This window comes from Bolinopsis microptera, chromosome 5 (assembly GCF_026151205.1).
Source record: "Bolinopsis microptera isolate Bmic1 chromosome 5, MBARI_Bmic_1.0, whole genome shotgun sequence".
In the NCBI taxonomy this organism is placed as follows: domain Eukaryota; kingdom Metazoa; phylum Ctenophora; class Tentaculata; order Lobata; family Bolinopsidae; genus Bolinopsis; species Bolinopsis microptera.
In genome coordinates, this window is record NC_087076.1 from 16,031,579 (window position 1) to 16,052,890 (window position 21,312).

A 21,312-nucleotide genomic window follows, 5' to 3' on the forward strand; every position below is an offset into this window, starting at 1 on the left:
AGGGCAGTTTATTTTGTATGGTTTTAGGAACGTTTTTTGTTGACTAGCAATTGAGGAATATAAACTTAACTGAATTCAATTCATCAGCTATTACACTTGACGACAAAGTAGCTACGACTGCAACTGATCAAGATCTTTCCTGTACGATAAGTGGTTTAGCGCAGAACTCCCCTGTAACTTGGATTGGACCTGACAACAACGAAATATCAGACTCTGACACCAACAACTATGTTGTTGATCAAGGAACATATATTTTCGGAAGCAAGGCATCAACTCTGACCATCAAAACAGCCAAGTTCCCTTCTCTTTCTTCAGGAGATGTGTTCAAATGCAAACTCAAGTCTGCTCTCTATCCTAATGACTCCCCGGTTGCGATGAAAGAAATGGTTCTTACTCTGCTAACTCTAGGTAACAAAATCATTCCATTGATATTCTTGATATTAATGTCCAATAAGAGTTAAATTCGAAGTTTAACAAATCCGTGTCCCTCAATTTGCATGAATTTATTCGCAAAATTTAAAGTTCTATCAAAATAAATCCAGGGCAAATTACAAATCATTTAAATTGATTAATCATTAAATCGTTTAAATGATCTTTTATTTTTAGTACAAGAAATTTCATTTAAAAAAAATTATTTATCAGAGATTGAACTTACCAACAAAGAGGTGGAAAGTGGTACAGATACTACAATTTCATGTGTTATTTCTGGTATCACCCGACAACTTGACGCTGTTGTTTGGAGAAAGGACGGAACAGATGTAACGACTTTGTCAGGAAGCAACTATGTTGTATCTGCAGGGACTTACGGTTCCAACTCTCAAACTACAACACTTACTGTAAAGGCTGCTGCTGTTACTTCTGACTCAACATACGCCTGTGCTATCACATCTGATGAGTGGCTTGAGACCAACAAGCAGACTAATTTGATCTTGAATGTATTCGGTAAGGATTTGTCAGTTTTTTGATAAGTTTAATGTTGCAAATGTTTATATTTTATTGATTCGAATTTAAATAATCAATGATTTCTCCTTCATTCTCCTCGTTAACAGCCATTTGACGTCAACATATTTTCAGCTGTTGAATTTGTAGACAGAACTGTGGCTACTGGAGTTGACCAATCTCTGACATGCACTATTAGTGGATTGTCACAGGACACCCCTGTTACCTGGATAGATCCTGATAACAATGAAATATCCAATACTGACACCAACAACTATGATATTGACCAAGGAAATTTTATATTTGGAAGCAAAGCATCAACACTAACCATCAAGCAATCCAAATTACAAAATTTACCCTCATCATCAATCTTCAAGTGTACATTGAAATCCTCTCGTTATCCAACGTATTCACCTGAAGTGGAAAAGGAAATGACTCTTACATTCATCAGCCTAAGTATACATATTTTTATTCCGCCTTCTTTCGTTAATTGTCTTTCGTTTCTAAAATAATTTGATTTTATGAGCATCAACTTTTATGTAAAATGTTAAAAAGAATTTATGACCTTCACGTTTTAATTCATTTTTCCCCAGACGTACAACCGGTTAACAAGGAAGTCCTTACTGCCACTGATGCCACTATCTCTTGTGTGATTACCGGCATCACCCAGCAACTTGACGCTGTTGTTTGGAGAAAGGATGGAACCGATGTAACATCTTTGTCAGGAAGCAACTATGTTGTATCCGCAGGGACTTATGGTTCCATCTCTCAAACTACAACACTTAGTGTTAAAGCAGCTGCTAATACAGCTGACTCAACTTATACATGTGTTATTACATCAAATGAGCACCAGGAGATAAATAAAGCGACTTCTGTGAAACTGAATGTGTTCTGTAAGTTTTATAAATTGTAATTAAGTCATCATACTGTGGATTAACTTTTTTACTTCTTTCTGAGTTTCTGTTCCTAATTCTCGTTATCTTGCAGTACAAGAATAGTAACTATACTACAATTTTTCAGCTGTTGCTCTTGAAGACAAAGTAGCCACGACCGCAACCGATCAAAATATTATCTGCACGATCAGTGGGATATCACAAAACACCCCTGTTACTTGGATAGGACCTGATAACAACGAAATATCAGGAACTGACATCAACAACTATGTCATTGATCAAGGCACTTATATATTTGGAAGCAAGGCGTCAACTTTGACTATCAAGACAGCCAAGTTCGCTTCTCTATCTTCAGGAGATGTGTTCAAATGTAAACTGAAGTCTTCTTTCTATCCAAATGACTCTCCAGATGTTGTGAAAGAAATGGTTCTCACTCTGCTTACTCTTGGTATAGTTATTCAATATACAGATTATTAAGGAGCTTTTAATATTAAATGTAATGATGCCATGAAAATACGCCAAGTGTGATTGTTCAGAAGCAATAACAAAAACATTTTGAACCTTTTGGGTTCTTGTTCTTGTACATTTACATTCGAAACTCAAAGAGCTTTGAAACCGTTATTTTTCATTTAGCTTATTGGCTTAGTGTTATGTTATAGAATCATATTGTTCTGCTTCATTCTTTTAACATTAATTGATAAAGAGAAAATCGTTAATTAGTTAATACTAATGACTAAATACACAATATAATAATATCATCATCAACAGATATTGAACCAACAAACAAAGAGGTGGAAAGCGGAACAGATGCTACAGTTTCATGTGTTATTTCTGGTATCAACCAACAACTTGATACAGTTGTCTGGAGAAAGGATGGAGCCGATGTAACAACTTTGTCAGGAAGCAACTATGTTGTCTCTGCAGGAAGTTACGATTCCACTTCCATCTCGCAGACCACCACACTCACTGTAAAGGCTGCTGCTAATACAGCTGACTCTACCTACACTTGTCTTATCACTTCCAACGAGTGGCTTGTAACCAATCAGCAGACAAATGTTCTCTTGGACGTATTCGGTATGGATTTACCGTGTACTTTTGTAAATTTTAGTTTTTACTGTTTATTGTAGCCGATTTAATATTTCAAGGATTTTATTAAAGATCCGGTTTTGAACTACCTTTTAATTTCTTGGTATTTTCAGCTGTTGAACTGGTAGACAGAACTGTGGCTTCTGGAATTGACCAATCTCTGACATGCACTATTAGTGGATTGTCACAGGACACCCCTGTTACCTGGATAGATCCTGATAACAATGAAATATCCAACACTGACACCAACAACTACGTGATTGACCAGGGAACTTACGTCTTCGAAAGCAAAGCATCGACTCTCGTGATCAAACAGTCTAAATTAGAAAATCTGTTCTCACCATCAATCTTCAAGTGTAAACTGAAATCAGCTCGTTATCCAACGTACTCACCTGATGTGGTGAAGGAAATGACTCTAACACTGATTGGCCTAAGTATGAATATTACGATATTGTATTCATCTTAATCTATTCTTCTTTTCTATGATAATACAAATTAACTTTTGAATTGAATAATTGAAAAGATTTTTCATTAATATTATTATAATTGATCATTTCGCTCAGGTATACAACCGGTAAACAAGGAAGTCCTCACTGCAACAGAAGCCACCATCTCTTGTGTCATTACTGGAATTACACAAAAACTGGACGCTGTTGCTTGGGGAATAGATGGCACTGATGTTACAACATTCTCCGGAAACAATTATGTTGTATCTGCAGGAACTTACGGTTCCAACTCTCAAACTACAACTCTCACCGTGAAAGCAGCTGCTAATACAGCTGACTCAACATATACATGTGTTATTACTTCAAACGAGCATCAGGAGATAAATAAACCGACTGTCGTGACACTGAATGTATTTTGTAAGTTGTTTTTCTTTATATCGCAATTGCGACATAAGGTTGTGGAATTTCAATATATTTCTTTTTCTTTCTTCTTTTTTATTCATTTTAATTTCCAAGTCATTGTTGAAGCAATAAAAAGTAATTCAATTCTATTTTCAGCTGTTGTACTTGACGACAAATCTGTCACTACTGCAACCGACCAAAATTTGGTGTGTACGATCAGTGGATTATCACAGAACTCCCCTGTAAATTGGATTGGACCTGACAACAACGAGATATCAGACTCTGACACCAACAACTATGTCATTGATCAAGGCACTTATATATTTGGAAGCAAAGCGTCAACTTTAACCATCAAGACCGCCAAGTTTGCTTCTTTATCTTCAGAAGATGTGTTCAAATGTAAACTGAAATCTTCTTTCTATCCAAATGAATCCCCGGAGGTGTTGAAGGAGATGGTTCTCACTCTGCTGACTCTAGGTAACAAATCATTCCATTGATATGGTACTATGAAAATTGATGTCTTAATTCAAATTCAATATGAATCTCATCTTTAACAAATTAACAAAATGATGTCATTGAATCATAACCCCTAGATTTGAAGTTAATTGTTGCCTTGATATATTTTTCGTCAGATATTGAACCTACCAACAAAGAGGTGGAAACTGGAACAGATGCTACAATTTCATGTGTCATTTCTGGTATCACCCAACAACTTGACACTGTTGTTTGGAGAAAGGATGGAACCGATGTAACATCTTTGTCAGGAAACAGTTATGTTGTTTTTGCAGGAACTTATGGTTCCAACTCTCAAACTACAACACTTACTGTAAAGCCTGTTGCTAACAAAGCTGACTCAACCTACACTTGTGCTATCACATCCAATGAGTGGCTTGTAACTAATCAGCAGACCAATGTGCTCTTAAATGTATTTGGTAAGGATTTGTCGGTTTACCGATTACTCTTGTAAACGTTCATTGTTTAAGATATAGTTGATGTAATGAATTCACATTTTTCTTCTTCGTTACTTTTCAGAACAGTTATCTAACTTAATCGTATTTTCAGCTGTTGACTTTGTAGACAGAACTGTTGCTACTGGAGTTGACCAATCTCTGACATGCACTATTAGTGGATTGTCGCAGGACACCCCTGTTACCTGGATAGATCCTGACAATAACGAAATATCCAATAGTGACACCAATAACTATGCGATTGATCAGGGAACTTTTATATTTGGAAGCAAGGCATCAACACTCACCATCAAGCAATCAAAATTACAGAATCTTCCATCATCATCGATCTTCAAGTGTGAACTAAAATCCACTAGTTATCCAACGTATTCACCAGAAGTGGTGAAGGAAATGACTCTCACACTAATCGGCCTAAGTAAGTAATATTGATGATGTCTTTTGTGATAATCAGCTGGTTCTTCTATAATAATTTGTAACTTTTAATCGTATATTAAAATGAAATTTTGTTTCCCGTTCTTATCAATTATATCGCTCAGGTGTACAACCAGTTAACAAGGAAATCCTTACTGCCACTGATGCAACCATTTCTTGTGTTATTACCGGCATCACTCAACAATTAGATGCTGTTGTTTGGAGAAAATCTGGTACCGACGTTACAACATTCTCCGGAAGCAACTATGTTGTATCTGCAGGAACTTATGGTTCCAACTCTCAAACTACAACAGTCACTGTAAAGGCCGCTGCTAATACAGTGGATTCAACATATACGTGTGCTATCACTTCAAATGAGCATCAAGAAGTCAATAAAGCGACTGTTGTGACACTGAATGTCTTTTGTAAGTTGTTTTAACCGTGATTACTTCATTAATCTGTTTATATCAATTTAAAAATTTGTTTACTTTTGGTCTTATTGTAAGCTCTCGGTATCCAAAATAAAAGGAACAATAAGCTTAATAGAATTCGTTCCCCCAGCTGTTGCATTTGACGATAAAGCTATCTCGACTGCAACCGACCAAAATTTGGTGTGTACGATCAGTGGACTATCACAAAACTCCCCTGTAACTTGGATTGGTCCTGATAACAACGAAATATCAGACTCTGACACCAACAACTATGTTGTTGATCAAGGCACATATATTTTCGGGAGCAAGGCATCAACTCTGACCATAAAAACAGCCAAGTTTGCTTCTCTATCTTCAGGAGATGTGTTCAAATGTAAACTGAAATCTTCTTTCTATCCTACTGACTCCCCGGAGGTGGTGAATGAGATGGTTCTAACTCTGCTGACTCTAGGTAACAAATCATTCCATTAAAATGCCATTTATAATTCATATGCTATATTTATAATTCATATGCTATATTTATTTAATTCATTAATTCCGGTTATATTGTTATTTTAAGCGAATATATATGTGCCATGAATCAGTATCCCTGCAGCTTTCAAGTTAAAATAATGATACAATTCAACAGATATTGAGCCTACCAACAAAGAAGTGGAAAGTGGTACAGATGCTACAGTTTCATGTTTCATTTCCGGTATCACCCAACAACTTGACGCTGTTGTTTGGAGAAAGGATGGAACCGATGTAACATCTTTGTCAGGAAGCAACTATGTTGTATCTGCAGGGACTTACGGTTCCAACTCTCAAACTACAATACTCACTGTAAAGGCTGCTGTTAATACAGCTGACTCAACATACACTTGTTTCATCGCTTCCAGCGAGTGGCTTGTTACCAACAGGCAGACAAATGTGCTCGTAAATGTGTTCGGTAAGGATTTCTCCGTTTAATACTGTAGATGATTATTATTTAATGTTAATGTTGATTCATGGATTCCTCCTTCATTTTTCTATTTCACGGAAACTTACATGATCATATTTTCAGCTGTTGACTTTGTAGACAGAACTGTGGCAACTGGAGTTGATCAATCTCTAACATGCACTATTAGTGGATTGTCGCAGGACACCCCTGTTACCTGGATAGATCCTGACAATAACGAAATATCCAATAGTGACACCAATAACTATGCGATTGATCAGGGAACTTTTATATTTGGAAGCAAAGCCTCAACCCTGACTATCAAGCAATCTAAATTGGAGAATCTGCCCTCATCATCGATCTTCACGTGTAAACTGAAATCTGCTCTTTATCCAACGTATTCCCCAGAAGTGGTGAAGGAAATGACTCTAACACTCATCGGACTAAGTATAAATATATTGATACTTAGTTTCTTACAACTGGCTGATATTTCTAAGATAATTTGATGTTCATAAGCAATTTTAAAAAGAAGTTTAATTTGCATTGTGTTCTAATCAGTTATTCTGCTCAGGTGTACAACCGGTTAACAAGGAAGTCCTCACTGCAACTGATGCAACCATTTCTTGTGTTATTTCTGGAATTACCCAACAACTGGATGATGTTGTTTGGAGGAAAGATGGTACCGATGTTACATCTTTGTCAGGAAGCAACTATGTTGTATCTGCAGGGACTTACGGTTCCAACTCTCAAACTACAACACTTAGTGTTAAAGCTGTTGCTAATACAGCTGACTCTACCTACACTTGCGTCATAACATCTAATGAGCACCAGGAGATCAATAAACCGACTTCTGTGAAACTGAATGTCTTCTGTAAGTTTTTTAGATCGTTATTACGTCATACGGCTGCAAAATTCAATTTTATTTCGTTTTTCTTCCTTCTCTCTTTCGATCATTTTTATGTCCCATTCTTATAATGTTAGAAAGAATAACAAGCTTAATTCATTCGAATTCTTAAGCTGTTGTTATTCAGAAGTGAAGTAATAAGACATCTAATTTGATTCAATTTCTCAGCTATTTTACTTGACGACAAATCTGTTTCAACTGCAACTGAACAAAATTTGGTGTGTACGATCAGTGGATTAGCACAGAACACCCCTGTTACTTGGATTGGACCTGAAAACAATGAATTATCAGACTCTGACATCAACAACTATGTTATTGATCAAGGCACTTATATCTTTGGAAGCAAGGCGTCAACATTGACCATCAAGACATCAAAGTTTGCTTCTCTATCTTCTGGAGATGTGTTCAAATGTAAACTCAAGTCTGCCCTCTATCCAAATGATTCTCCAGATGTTGTGAAAGAAATGGTTCTCACTCTGCTGACTCTAGGTAACAAATCATTGCATTCATACGCTAACATCATACTTGAAATTCGATTTGATTTTTATAGCTATGACTTAAATCTGTGGCCCTTCCGATTTGGATTTTTAATGGTTCTCTAAAATAATGATTTTCTTCAACAGATATTGAACCTACCAACAAAGAAGTGGAAAGCGGAACAGATACTACAGTTTCATGTGTTATTTCTGGTATCACCCGACAACTTGACGCTGTTGTTTGGAGAAAGGATGGAGCCGATGTAACATCTTTGTCAGGAAGCAACTATGTTGTATCTGCAGGAACTTACGGTTCCAACTCTCAAACTACAACACTTACTGTAAAAGCAGCTGTTAATACAGTAGATTCAACATACACTTGTTTCATCGCTTCCAGCGAGTGGCTTGTTACCAACAGGCAGACAAATGTGCTCGTAAATGTGTTCGGTAAGGATTTCTCCGTTTACTACTGTAGATAATTATTATTTAATGTAAATGTTGATTCATGGATTTCTCTTTCATTTTTCTATTTCGCGGAAACTTACATGATCATATTTTCAGCTGTTGACTTTGTAGACAGAACTGTGGCAACTGGAATTGACCAATCTCTGACATGCACTATTAGTGGATTGTCGCAGAACACCCCTGTTACCTGGATAGATCCTGACAATAACGAAATATCCAATAGTGACACCAATAACTACGCGATTGATCAGAGAACTTTTATATTTGGGAGCAAAGCCTCAACCCTGACTATCAAACAATCTAAATTGGAGAATCTGCCCTCATCATCGATCTTCACGTGTAAACTGAAATCTGCTCTTTATCCAACGTATTCCCCAGAAGTGGTAAAGGAAATGACCCTAACACTCATCGGTCTAAGTAAGCATATTTTCATGTAACCTTGTTAGTTGTTATGTTAATTGGCTTTTGTTTCAAAAATAATTTGATTTTTATGAGCAATAAGTTTCACCTTTTAATCTAATATTTTCTCCAGGTGTACAACCTATAAATAAGGAAGTCCTTACTGCCACTGATGCCACCATCTCTTGTGTTATTACCGGCATCACCAAACAATTGGATGCTGTTGTTTGGAGAAAGGATGGAACCGATGTAACGTCTTTGTCTGGAAGCAACTATGTTGTGTCAGCAGGGACATACGGTTCCAATTCTCAAACTACAACACTGACTGTAAAAGCTGCTGCTAATACAGTTGATTCAACTTATACATGTGTTATTACTTCAAATGAGAGTCAGGAGAAAAATAAACCGACTGTCGTGAAACTAAATGTCTTTGGTAAGTTTTTCAGGTTTTGTTTCATTTTCCTCTTTGTTACAATTTTATTGGTCCCAGACCCTGCAGTCATCAATGAATAATAAGTTTAATCCAATTCTATTTCCAGCTGTTGCTCTTGACGATGAAGTTGTCACAACTGCAACCGACCAAAATTTGGTGTGCACGATCAGTGGATTGTCACAGGACACACCTGTTACTTGGATAGATCCTGATAACAACGAGATATCAGACTCTGACACCAACAACTATGTTGTTGATCAAGGCACTTATATCTTTGGAAGCAAGGCGTCAACATTAACCATCAAGACAGCCAAGTTTGCTTCTCTATCTTCAGAAGATGTGTTCAAATGTAAACTGAAGTCTTCTTTCTATCCAAATGACTCCCCAGATGTTGTGAAAGAAATGGTTCTCACTCTGCTTACTCTAGGTAGATATTTTCAATACATGTGTTTTAGATCGCTTTTTACAGACAATCCGTTTCGCTTTTAATTTTATGTTTGATAAATTTGTACCCTTAAAAAATTGTCGAGGAAAAATTGCTCCTTAGTTTTGACGTTCACTCAATAACCGTAGCTTTTAATCTGAAGTAGAAGAATACCGTGCCAATACTATAAGTATTGACATCTCTTTAATCATAATCTAACAAATATACCACCGTCAGAGATTGAGCCTACCAACAAAGAAGTGGAGGGTGGAAAAGATACTACAGTTTCGTGTGTTATTTCTGGCATCACCCAACAGCTGGATGCAGTTGTCTGGAGGAAGGATGGTACTGATGTTATGACCTTGTCAGGAAGCAACTATGTTGTCTCTGCAGGAACTTACGGTTCCAACTCTCAGACCACCACACTCACTGTAAAGGCTGCTGCTAATACAGCTGACTCTACCTACACCTGTGCTATTACATCCAACGAGTGGCTTGTAACCAATCAGCAGACAAATGTTGTCTTGAATATATTCGGTAAGAATTTGTCGGTTTAATCTTGCAAATGTTTATTGTTCACTGTAGCTTGATTCATCCTTCGCTTACTATATTTTTTTGAAGCTAATTTGAGCTAATTTAACTTCCTCTCCTCCTCCCCTAATAACTTCACTCCCTACAATTCCATTCTACAAAGGGATGATGTTAAATCTTATCTCGACAGTCTTTCTTCTTCTTTTATTATTTGCTCCGTAGATAAAGCTTCAAATAATTATGTTTTTGTCTGCAAGAAGTTTTATCTTTTAACCCTTCTCAACGAACTTGGCTACGATCTCACTTCTCTAGAGTGTCGTGGCAATTCTACTTATCATCCGGTTAACTCTGTAGAGGATGATATTATTCAGGAACATGTGAACTTCATTAAAGATAACTTTAATATTCGTGTTTCTGAGGACAACCTTTGTCTACCGAGAATCTTTTGGATTCCTAAACTTCACAAGAATCCTTATAAGTCTAGATTTATAGCTGGGGCCAGTAAATGTACCACTAAGCAGATATCAGTTGTAGTCAACAAAGCTTTAAAAGTTTTAAAAGAATACTTTTCCAAATACTGCAACTCTATCTACAACAATACTGGAATTAACTGCGACTGGAGCATTAACAGCTCTAAACAGTTCCTGGAAAGGCTGCCTAGACTAGAGATTTTTAATATGCAGGTATACGACTTTACCACTCTGTATACCAATCTAGACCTTCAGGTTGTACAGTCACTGCTTTTCGAGCTAATAGATCTCCTCTTTAGTAATACGAATAAATTTATTTGTGTTTCTCTGTATAAGAACAACAATTTTTTCTCTAAAAAGGAATATAACGGATACTTATGTTTTTCTGCTGATAAACTCAAAACAGCTATTACATTTATTCTGTTTAACACTTTTGTTTGTTTTGGGGATCAGATTTTAAGACAAACGAAAGGCATTCCCATGGGAGGGAATTCTAGTAGCCAGTTCGCTGATCTTTCGCTAGGGAAGTGTGAATTCAACTACATGACACGCCTAATCAAAGAAAAGAAGTTCGGTCTCGCTAAGCTCCTCTCAAGAAACTGCAGATATGTCGACGACCTCAACACCATGAACTATTTGCATTTCTCTAACCTAATCAGGTCCATTTATCCACCTGACCTGCTTATGGAGAGGAGTGGTGACGACAATAAGTCCGTAAACTATCTCGACATCAACATCTCGATGAATAACTCCGGACACGTCGCCACCAAGCTTTACAACAAACTTGATGACTTCAACTTTCCTGTGGTCATGTACACCTTTCCTAACAGTAATATTTCCTCTTCTGTTGGTTATAATGTTTTTTACGGTCAGGTCCTTCGTTACTCTTCCATTATCTCTGACCTTGATTCTTTTCTGTGTTCTACCAACACCCTTTATAGGACACTTCTTTCAAGATGTTATAATGACAGACTCCTGAAGAGTAAATTCAGAAAGCTTCTGAAAGACCGACCTAGTATTCTGTACAAATACAGTATACTTGATGTCAGCGACATCCTTGACATCACATTTAACGTGAACAGGTGATCACTGACGAGTGATTGCTAGGGGGTCTTGGCACATTAAACCGGTACAGGTATTAAACCCCCGAAACCGGTGTGCCAAGTCATCTGCTGATGATGTTCACATAACATTATTTCCTCTCTCCTTTATTCCTTCCGTCTTTTCTTAAACTTACAGTTCAGTTACTTTATTTCACCAGGTCTACCTAAGGATCAATTATTCTTTGGTGGGGTTTCACTTCTGGTATTGGCTTCATTCCCGCTCCTTTTCCTTATTCTTTATACTTATTTTTTATATAGTTTAATGAGATTGATGAATTCATCGATTTCTCCCTGTGAACAGTCATTTGACGTCAATATATTTTCAGCTGTTGAACTTGTTGATAGAACTGTGGCTACTGGAATTGATCAATCTCTGACATGCACTATTAGTGGATTGTCACAGGACACCCCTGTTACTTGGATAGATCCTGACAATAACGAAATATCCAATAGTGACACCAACAACTATGTGATTGATCAGGGAACTTTTATATTCGGAAGCAAAGCATCGACTTTAAGCATCAAGAAATCTAAATTACAAAGTCTGCCCTCATCATCGATCTTCAAGTGTAAACTGAAATCAGCTCGTTATCCAACGTACTCACCTGATGTGGTGAAGGAAATGACTCTTACACTCATCGGCCTAAGTATGTATTTTGATGCTTGAATTTCTTTTAGCAATTGCTTCTGTCTCGAAAACTATTTGATGTTTATTATTCATTTGACAATGTGTTTCTGCCTTCACATTCTAATTACTTATATCGTTCAGGTGTACAACCGGTTAACAAGGAAGTCCTCACTGCAACTGATGCAACTATTTCTTGTGTTATTTCTGGAATTACTCGACAACTGGATGATGTTGTTTGGAGGAAAGATGGTACTGATGTTACATCTTTGCCAGGAAGCAACTATGTTGTTTCTGCAGGGACTTACGGTTCCAACTCTCAGACTACAACACTTGGTGTTAAAGCAGCTGCTAATACAGCTGACTCAACTTATACATGTGTCATTACTTCAAATGAGAGTCAGGAGACAAATAAACCCACTATCGTCACACTGAATGTCTTTTGTAAGTTTGTCATGGTGAAATTACATTAATAATAGAGCAATATGGTTTGATATTATTTCTCCCCTGGCTTACCTTTTTGTTGCAAATTATTTTCCAGCAGTAACGAAATGATAGAATAGTCTAATTTGATTTCTCAGCTGTTTCACTTGACGATAAAGCTATCACAACTGCAACCGATCAAGATCTTATCTGCACGATTAGTGGATTGTCAAAGAGCTCCCCTGTAACTTGGATAGATCCTGATAACAACGAAATATCAGACTCTGACAATAACAACTATGTCATTGATCAAGGCACTTATATCTTTGGAAGCAAGGCGTCAACATTAACCATCAAGACAGCCAAGTTTGCTTCTCTATCTTCAGGAGATGTGTTCAAATGTAAACTCAAGTCTTCGTTCTATCCAAATGACTCCCCAGATGTTGTGAAAGAAATGGTTCTCACTCTGCTAACTCTAGGTTTGTACTTATTCGGTGTTCTATCATCGTTTTTGACAAACACAGAATCTGATTCGCTCTTATTCTTTACAAATTTGTACCCTTAAACTCTGTTCAAAGAACAATAGCCCCTTAAATTTTAAGTTCATTCTGTAAAATTTTTGACGGTGTCAATTATAAATATTTAGATCTCTTTAATCTTAAAATTATTTCATCATCAGATATTGATCCTACCAACAAAGAGGTGGAAAGTGGAACAGATACTACAATTTCATGCGTTATTTCTGGTATCACCCGACAATTGGATGCTGTTGTTTGGAGAAAGGATGGAACCGATGTAACGTCTTTGTCAGGAAGCAACTATGTTGTTTCTGCAGGGAATTATGGTTCCAACTCTCAAACTACAACGCTTACTGTAAAGGCTGCTGCTAATACAGCTGACTCTACCTACACCTGTGCTATCACATCTGATGAGTGGCTTGTAACCAATCAGCCGACGAGTGTGGTCTCGAATGTGTTAGGTATGAGTTTTTTCCTGCACCCTGTCTATTTAAATGACAATTTCTTAAACAGTACAACTTTTACTCAGTTGGTGACATTTTCCCTTTATTGCACTTTCAAAAATTAAGAAAAGTTGTTAACCGCATGATAATTTCAGATGTTGAATTTGTTGATAGATCGGTGCCAACTGCAGCTGACCAATCTCTGACATGCACTATTAGTGGATTGTCACAGGACACCCCTGTTACTTGGATAGATCCTGACAATAACGAAATATCCAATTCCGACACCAACAACTATGTGATTGACCAGGGAACCTATGTTTTCGGAAGCAAATCATCGACTCTCGTGATCAAGCAATCTAAATTGGAGAATCTGCCATCATCATCGATCTTCAAGTGTAAACTGAAATCAGCTCGTTATCCAACATACTCACCTGATGTGGTGAAGGAAATGACTCTTACTCTTGTTGGTCTAGGTACGTCCATTTTATTGTTGCCTTTTGTTCAGCAGGGACACCGTTTTTGAGAGCATAAGCGGTTGGGGATCTTACCTTGTTCACCGTTTTTGTTTCCTTCATAAGCTTTCCATAATTCAAGTCAGTCTTGTTTGGTTATTTATGTTTCGTTTCAACTATTCATTATTTTGCTCAGGTGTACAACCAGTAAAGAAGGAAGTCCTCATTGCAACTGATGCAACCATCTCTTGCATCGTTACTGGCATCACCCGACAATTGGATGCTGTTGTTTGGAGGAAAGATGGAACTGATGTAACAACTTTGTCCGGAAGCAACTATGTTGTATCTGCAGGAACTTGGGGTTCCAACACTCAAACTACAACACTCACTGTAAAGGCTGCTGCTAATACAGCTGACTCAACCTACACTTGTGCTATCACATGGCAGGAAGTCGGCAAAGAAACCATTGTGAACCTGAACGTATTCTGTAAGAACAACTTTGCCCTTCCTAATGAATTTACCTTATTGGACGTTATTTGATCAGACACTAAAATGAACGCTAGCGTCCATTTAATGTCCGTTCAAATAAATTCCGATAAGGTATAATGGTATAGATTATAGAAACATCCGATCTAAAAAGTTGATTGATTGGTAATTTGATTGATTTATTTAACCTTATAAAATGCTTTCTCTTCAGCGGTACTATTTGAAGACACGTCTGTTACTACAGCCACTGATCAAACTATAACCTGCTCTTTGAGTGGACTATCACAAAACACTCCTGTAACTTGGATTGGACCTGACAACAACGAGATATCAAACACTGACACCAACAACTATGTCATTGATCAAGGATTTTATGTTTTTGGCTCCAAAGCAGCGACTCTTCTCATCAAGACAGCTAAACTAGCCACACTCTCATCTGATTCTGTGTACAAATGTAAAGTAAAGTCCTCCCAGTATCCTGAAAATTCTCCTAATGTTGTTACACAAATCAGCCTGACGCTGCTTCAGTTCGGTAAGTAGTTGATTGCTGTAACCACAGTAACCACAGTAACCACAGTAACCACAATAACCACAGTAACCACAGTAACCACAGTAACCACAGTAACCACAGTAACCACAGTAACCACAGTAATAAAGCCTTTTGGTTAGTTACTAATAATTCGTTATCCGAAACTAAGAAAACATGGACTGACTTCGTTAATTCTTAACAGATATTGAAGCGAAAAACCAGGAGGTCGAAAAGGCAACCAACGCTATTCTGTCTTGCATTATCACTGGAATAAGCCAACAACTAGACGCTGTTGTATGGAGAAAGGATGGCACCGATGTTACATCTTTGTCTGGAAGCAACTATGTTGTATCTACAGGAACTTACAGTACTAACTCTCAAACTACAACACTCACAGTACCAGCTGCTGTTAATGCTGGTGACTCGACATACGCTTGTGTTATCACTTCTAACGAGTGGCTTGTCACCAATCAGCAGACATCTGTGTCTGCAACTGTATTCGGTAAGGGTGATTTCTTATGAATTGTCTCTAACTTTCAGCATACCTCAGTAAATTGTGCAGTGTACAGAGTGTTGGTTTATTCGCATGACTATAGTAGGTGCTTTGAAAGATAAAACCGGCGACTTTTAATATATTTCAAGCAGATTTCAAACAAAATCATCTCTCTCAGAGTTTACCGTGAACCCGACAGCGCAAGACTTGGTTGGCGGAGACAGTCTCTCCCTGTCCTGCAAGATATCTGGCAGCGCACAAGTGACAGTTACCTGGCAGAAGGATGGAGTTGATATCAGCTCTGAGAACAGTATTTACAGCCAACAAGATATCTTCTCAGGGGGTGTCACTACCTCTATCCTCACCAGTGCTAATGCAGGCACCAGTTAGTTCCTTGCTTGTTAGGCTTAAACTTTGAGTATTACCGGCTACTTGCTAACTTGGTACTGCATGATGATATAAAATGAACCGGAAACTTTAGAACATTATCAAAGAATATTGTTAAAATTGTTAAATACTAAATCCTCCAGGTGTGATTGGTAGTTACCAATGTGTTGCCACGAAAGGAACACTTTCTTTGACTTCGTCACCTGCTTCTGTCTCTGTGAAAGGTTATATATTGATATAACTCCATTAGTGCTGGGGCTTGGGGGTGTGCTCATCATTCAGTGATTCTTATAAATTATCTTGTCCTCGGATTAATTCAATCGGATGCTGTCTTCGAATCTTTCACATCATTGAATATTAAATTTATTTCAGCTCTCGATTTCGTGAGTTCAGTGGCAGAGAGAGGAGAGGAGGTGACTTTGGAGTGCTTGTACACCGGACCTGACACCGTTACCAGTATGGTACTAGAGGTTCAGTCACAGGGTACATGGGTTCCTGTTCAGACCAACTCATTTGTCACCGCAGTTAATCAGTAAGTTTCTTATATTTTCTATTTTCTATTCAAATTGTTTTGACAAATTTTTGACTCGAGAAGTCCCACTTCATTCGGATTCATTCTTATTTCTTTATTCGAGAATGTGGCTTAAATTCAAAACAAAATTATAACCCATTGCTGCTAATTTGTGAGTCCTGCCTCATGTTAACAAAACTGCTAAACCTGCAACCAACCCCAGGTTGAGTACGTCCGGAGAAAAGCAATTTAGCTCTATCGTACTCACAGCTGACAGAGCGGTGGAATACAAATGTACCGCGGAGTATGGTGGAAACACTTACGTGAAGACCGCTACTCTTACTGTTGTTGAAGGTAGCATACACTGACTCCATAGTAATTAAGAGTTTGCGCTTTATTTTTCAAACTGTAAATTCAACATATTTTAATAATTCATACTCAATAATCGCCTCGTCCCAGTTGAGCCCGCTACCGCACAAGAGGAGTTCTTTATCCGAACTGGACAAACTGCCACCTTCAGCATCACCATCAAGTCATCACCTCCACTGGAACCAACCGTGTCCTGGACTAACAACAACTCTCCTGCTGTCAGCGGAACAGGTAACTGGGTGACAATAACTAACCAAGATAAATGTTTGACTGTAGCTCCAAATGTTTAATTGCTATGTTGGTTTATATGTGATGCTCGTTTTTTGGTGCTAATTTTTATTTTTCCACACTTATAATTTACAACATATTTAGATACAAAACAACGTCTATTTTTCCAATTTTAGTTATTTCTGGTCACGAATCATACTTCAATTCAGATGATATGGTGTTCTCAAAAGTCTTCAACCCGTCTACGGGCGATACCGCGGTGGTGTTTACATACTCCGGAACAGAGGATCAAAACACCCTGTCCGGAAGAATGAGCTTCAGCGTGGGTGACCAGTTTACTGACTTCAACTACAACCTCCGTATTGATGTGTTCGGTATGTACCTTGTAAAGTATAACACGCATCAGGATTTTCATCATATTATTATCAGTTTAAAGTTCGTCAGTCCTCACTCAAAATGCCTAGGAATTAGGATCACTGTTTTAATAATTTAGTATATATTTATAGAATTAAAGAAGTGATGGACCAAAATTTTAAATTTCCTGTCACAATACGAATTGATCTCATTTCAATGAACACATCTCTTCACCCATCAGATGTAACGTTTGCACCCTCAATCGGGGAACAATACCAAGCAGTTGACAAGGAAATGACGCTCTCCTGCACCGTAAGGAACCTTGACCACGGTCAAGTTACCTCATACTCCTATACCTACCCTGCTAGCTGCTCTAACTGCCAACCCTCCACAACCTCAACTTACACTCTAGTGGTACGTTTATTTAGTATAAGTTGTAGTTTTGCTAATATGCTAAATGCTAATTTGCTAATATGCTAATTGCTAATTACTAATTACTAATTGCTAATGACTAATTAATAATTGCTAATGACTAATTGCTAATTGCTAATTACTAATTGATAATGAGTAGTTTTCTGCTGTTATTCCCGTTCAATATGGGTAATGAGCTAGTCCCCTTCCCTTTATTGGGCATTTCTTCAATATTGCAATGCCACTGCTGGTTTGTTGGCCATCCCTATGTAGATTTTATTTTCTGGTCATGATTTTATTTTAAAGGAAATCTAATAAACTTGCTGCAGAAAATAATGCGCATTTTATCTGAATACATAATATAAAAGTCACACAATAATTATAGTATAGATTATTATTAACGCTTGATTCTCATCTATAAAAAGTAAATGAATTTTCAAATTAAAAGAATTATGCAAATTAAAGTTGTAATATTAGATATTTGTCTCAGTTGCAAGACTGATAAACTCTTACTATGGAAGAGTTACATTACAGTGGTATGTATATTGTATAAGTGTATAGTAGTCAAAAACAATAGTTAGAAAAGCTATGTCAACTGAATCAACCTAAAGATGACAAGAAAACAATTATAAACTACGAATGTTTCAGTCACTTTCTTTACCTGATTTCCACAGCGCATCCACAACTTTTTCGGTGGACAGTAGAGAACCTTCAACCCACCCCTGAAACCCGCTCCAAGATTCATTGCAGAAGTAGATATTCTTTCCTTTCATCGGCTGTGTCGCCTTTTTCATTATCTTTCTATCATCAACCCCTACACCCCACATATGAATAGCATATCCATACTCACATGTAGGTGATGTAGCATGATTGTCTCCGTCGTCCCAGCTTCTTTCTTCACCATTCCATCTTCTGTCTCCACCGTCCCAGCTTCTGTAGCTTGTCAGTATCGGATGAGGGATGTCCTTGATGTTGAAAACTTTAGAAAACTGCTTGATGGCTTCGTCGACTACTGATTCTGACGCAGGGCGGAGCTTCTTTTTTTCCATCTGAAGTGGGGACTGGAAGTTATTGCCAAGTTTCTGGAGTGAGCTCCAGTATTGAGCGTTGTTGACGTCACAGTAGATTGTTAGGGCAGCTGGACAGGGGTCATCATCACACTTATCACAGCCTTTGCATCCTATTGACTTGCAATCTCCGTAGAAAGGGTATACGAACCCGCAGGGTAAACTTGTGATGTTAGGTCCATACATGAGAGTGCCTTCCGTTTGGTTCCACCAATCGTTGTCGAAGTAGAGGTTTATCTTTGTGCAGTGAATTCCCTCGACTGGCCGGCATATGGTATCTAGACTTTTATTTTCGCTTTCGAAAGAGAAAGTTATGTCTTCAACTGATTTCGGTGGCACAGCCATAACCACATGCTTTGCCGATATTTCGCCGACACTTTCAAGACTCAACTTAAAGCCTTTTTTTTCTTCACAAATCGTTGAAACACCGCAGCTGTTCCACATTTCTACTTCCACTCCATCGCTTCTGTTGGTTTTCTTTAAGTGTTTCTTTATAATATTGTTGACCAGGGATGACCACCCTTTCTTGAATTGGTAGAGTTTGTTCCAGATGAGGTTGAAGGTTATAAGATCTTGCAGGATGGACCCCACATTCCCTTCAGAAAGACTAACACATAAGAAACCTTGCGTTTGGACCATCATCATGATACATCCATGAGAATATTACATTGTTGTCAGTAGAGCTTGCATCGAGAATTTGTTCAGAGGAATCTCTTGCATTCCCACAGGCCATGTGAACTCGTTCCTAAAAAAGGCCCAGTACTTTTGGTCTTCATATTCTTGCAGAAGGTTGGTGTCCTTTTGTTCTAAAATAACTTCTGCTGTCTTTGAGAAATTGAACAAAAGCTTAGATTTGTTGTGATCCAGGAGTTTTCTGTAAATATCTTTAACAATTTCACCCGCAGACTTGAACTCCTCATCCCCCTCCAGATTGAACAGGTTCTTCCACAGATTGGGGTTTTGTGTGGTGTACCAGTCAGTAAAGTGCCTCCCGTTGAAATAGCGAGAGTTACAATTAGGCACAGAATCTGCGTCTCCTGGCTGATTTTGGGGTTCCTTTTTAATTTTTCGGGGTTCCATGTAGAAGGGGAGTACGTCGTCTTCCATCTGGAGGAATTTAATCAGTTCTGCTAGAAGGGGCATGTTTGACTTACTCTTTGGATCGCTCTTGTCCGGATAAGTGAAGCGCATGGCACCTTCTTCTTCTTTCACAAATTCTCTTCTGTCTTCAGTTTTCTTTATTTTGATGATGTCTGTACACAGTCGACCGCCCCACCTGACAGACTTCTCCAAGATGATGATTTTCTTGATAGCTAGCTCTTCAAGATTGTCGGGCTTTTCCAGTAATTTCAGGGCGCAATACAGTCCAGATATGCCGCCTCCAACTATTGCCACGTCGTATTTGTCGTTATTTGGGCTCTGAGAAAAAATATTTGTTGAGTAATAATTACGGTTGTTTTTTGACAGTTTATGGGCGAATTTATAAAGATTATTAATCTGATTAATTACCTTTTGAAATTTACAAAAAAAATAACGCGGAAGTGTCTAACTTAAAAAGAAATCATATTTGTTCATTGAACTAACCTTTCCTTCCATGATAGTGAGCGTCTTGAATTTTGGTTGATTTCCTTCTATGAACTAACAAATGAAAAATAGGTGTTAATATGTATATAATATAAAATTCACTACCGCAGTAAAATTTATTTCATAACTAACTTTACCAGTGTACATAATGAAAAAATTATCCGATAAACTAAAAAATCCAGAGACTAGCCATGGCCAAGAATGGAACGAGAATAAATTGTGTTCGAGCTACAATAACCCAACAATCATAATGGGTTTCTTTTTAAAATGAGCTGCTTAAATATCGAATTGTCGGGCGACGGCTTCTCAAAGTCAAAACCAGAACTTCACTGTTTATCGTGATTATTTGACTCGTGCTCTTTATCTATTTATCTTCATTTACTTATCTTAGTATCCTGCTATCACTGGTTGCCAGATTTTGTGGGTTGGTTGAATATTTAACACACCCACGCTGTGCTCTTCAAATGCAAGTATACTGCTCACGTGAGTAGGACAATAGACACGTGACCAGCAAAATTCTGTTCATTCGCTATTGAAACTTACAAATTAGATTATAAGTTATAACAATCTCGTTTTAAAAGAAACGTTTTAGATAATGTTCTAGAATCTTAAATGACTCGCCCATTCTTCGAATGTTATGGCAAAATATCATTTTAATTTTGAATTTACATTACGATGCATAGTCTTAGACAGCTAAACTTAAATTTCACAATCCATAAAATATAAATATCG

At 37.6% G+C, this 21,312-nt stretch overlaps 2 protein-coding genes across 2 annotated transcripts in view; one reads left to right on the forward strand and one right to left on the reverse strand.

Annotated features, from left to right (window-relative positions):
• LOC134815491 (titin-like) overlaps positions 1 to 21,312 on the forward strand; it is a 63,429-nt gene that overhangs the window by 2,214 nt on the left and 39,903 nt on the right. The window contains exons 7-43 of the mRNA XM_063824029.1: positions 88 to 408; positions 643 to 942; positions 1,075 to 1,317; positions 1,533 to 1,832; positions 1,960 to 2,280; positions 2,601 to 2,906; positions 3,032 to 3,352; positions 3,482 to 3,781; positions 3,923 to 4,243; positions 4,399 to 4,698; positions 4,829 to 5,149; positions 5,271 to 5,570; positions 5,707 to 6,027; positions 6,205 to 6,504; positions 6,619 to 6,939; positions 7,064 to 7,363; positions 7,565 to 7,885; positions 8,020 to 8,319; positions 8,434 to 8,754; positions 8,870 to 9,169; positions 9,276 to 9,596; positions 9,831 to 10,130; positions 12,024 to 12,344; positions 12,467 to 12,766; positions 12,904 to 13,224; positions 13,425 to 13,724; positions 13,862 to 14,182; positions 14,358 to 14,648; positions 14,859 to 15,179; positions 15,379 to 15,678; positions 15,848 to 16,054; positions 16,200 to 16,280; positions 16,429 to 16,588; positions 16,791 to 16,921; positions 17,027 to 17,167; positions 17,374 to 17,538; positions 17,760 to 17,932. Coding sequence (XP_063680099.1) covers positions 88 to 408; positions 643 to 942; positions 1,075 to 1,317; positions 1,533 to 1,832; positions 1,960 to 2,280; positions 2,601 to 2,906; positions 3,032 to 3,352; positions 3,482 to 3,781; positions 3,923 to 4,243; positions 4,399 to 4,698; positions 4,829 to 5,149; positions 5,271 to 5,570; positions 5,707 to 6,027; positions 6,205 to 6,504; positions 6,619 to 6,939; positions 7,064 to 7,363; positions 7,565 to 7,885; positions 8,020 to 8,319; positions 8,434 to 8,754; positions 8,870 to 9,169; positions 9,276 to 9,596; positions 9,831 to 10,130; positions 12,024 to 12,344; positions 12,467 to 12,766; positions 12,904 to 13,224; positions 13,425 to 13,724; positions 13,862 to 14,182; positions 14,358 to 14,648; positions 14,859 to 15,179; positions 15,379 to 15,678; positions 15,848 to 16,054; positions 16,200 to 16,280; positions 16,429 to 16,588; positions 16,791 to 16,921; positions 17,027 to 17,167; positions 17,374 to 17,538; positions 17,760 to 17,932 — 10,292 coding nt within the window. The remainder of the gene's footprint in view (positions 1 to 87; positions 409 to 642; positions 943 to 1,074; positions 1,318 to 1,532; positions 1,833 to 1,959; positions 2,281 to 2,600; positions 2,907 to 3,031; positions 3,353 to 3,481; positions 3,782 to 3,922; positions 4,244 to 4,398; positions 4,699 to 4,828; positions 5,150 to 5,270; positions 5,571 to 5,706; positions 6,028 to 6,204; positions 6,505 to 6,618; positions 6,940 to 7,063; positions 7,364 to 7,564; positions 7,886 to 8,019; positions 8,320 to 8,433; positions 8,755 to 8,869; positions 9,170 to 9,275; positions 9,597 to 9,830; positions 10,131 to 12,023; positions 12,345 to 12,466; positions 12,767 to 12,903; positions 13,225 to 13,424; positions 13,725 to 13,861; positions 14,183 to 14,357; positions 14,649 to 14,858; positions 15,180 to 15,378; positions 15,679 to 15,847; positions 16,055 to 16,199; positions 16,281 to 16,428; positions 16,589 to 16,790; positions 16,922 to 17,026; positions 17,168 to 17,373; positions 17,539 to 17,759; positions 17,933 to 21,312) is intronic.
• Positions 18,193 to 20,683, reverse strand: LOC134815177 (uncharacterized). The gene is made up of 2 exons (XM_063823688.1): positions 20,581 to 20,683; positions 18,193 to 20,415 (listed from the first exon to the last, which is right to left on the reverse strand). Exons 1-2 carry the CDS (start codon positions 20,590 to 20,592, stop codon positions 19,660 to 19,662), a joined length of 768 nt encoding a protein of 255 aa, XP_063679758.1. The 5' UTR covers positions 20,593 to 20,683; the 3' UTR covers positions 18,193 to 19,659.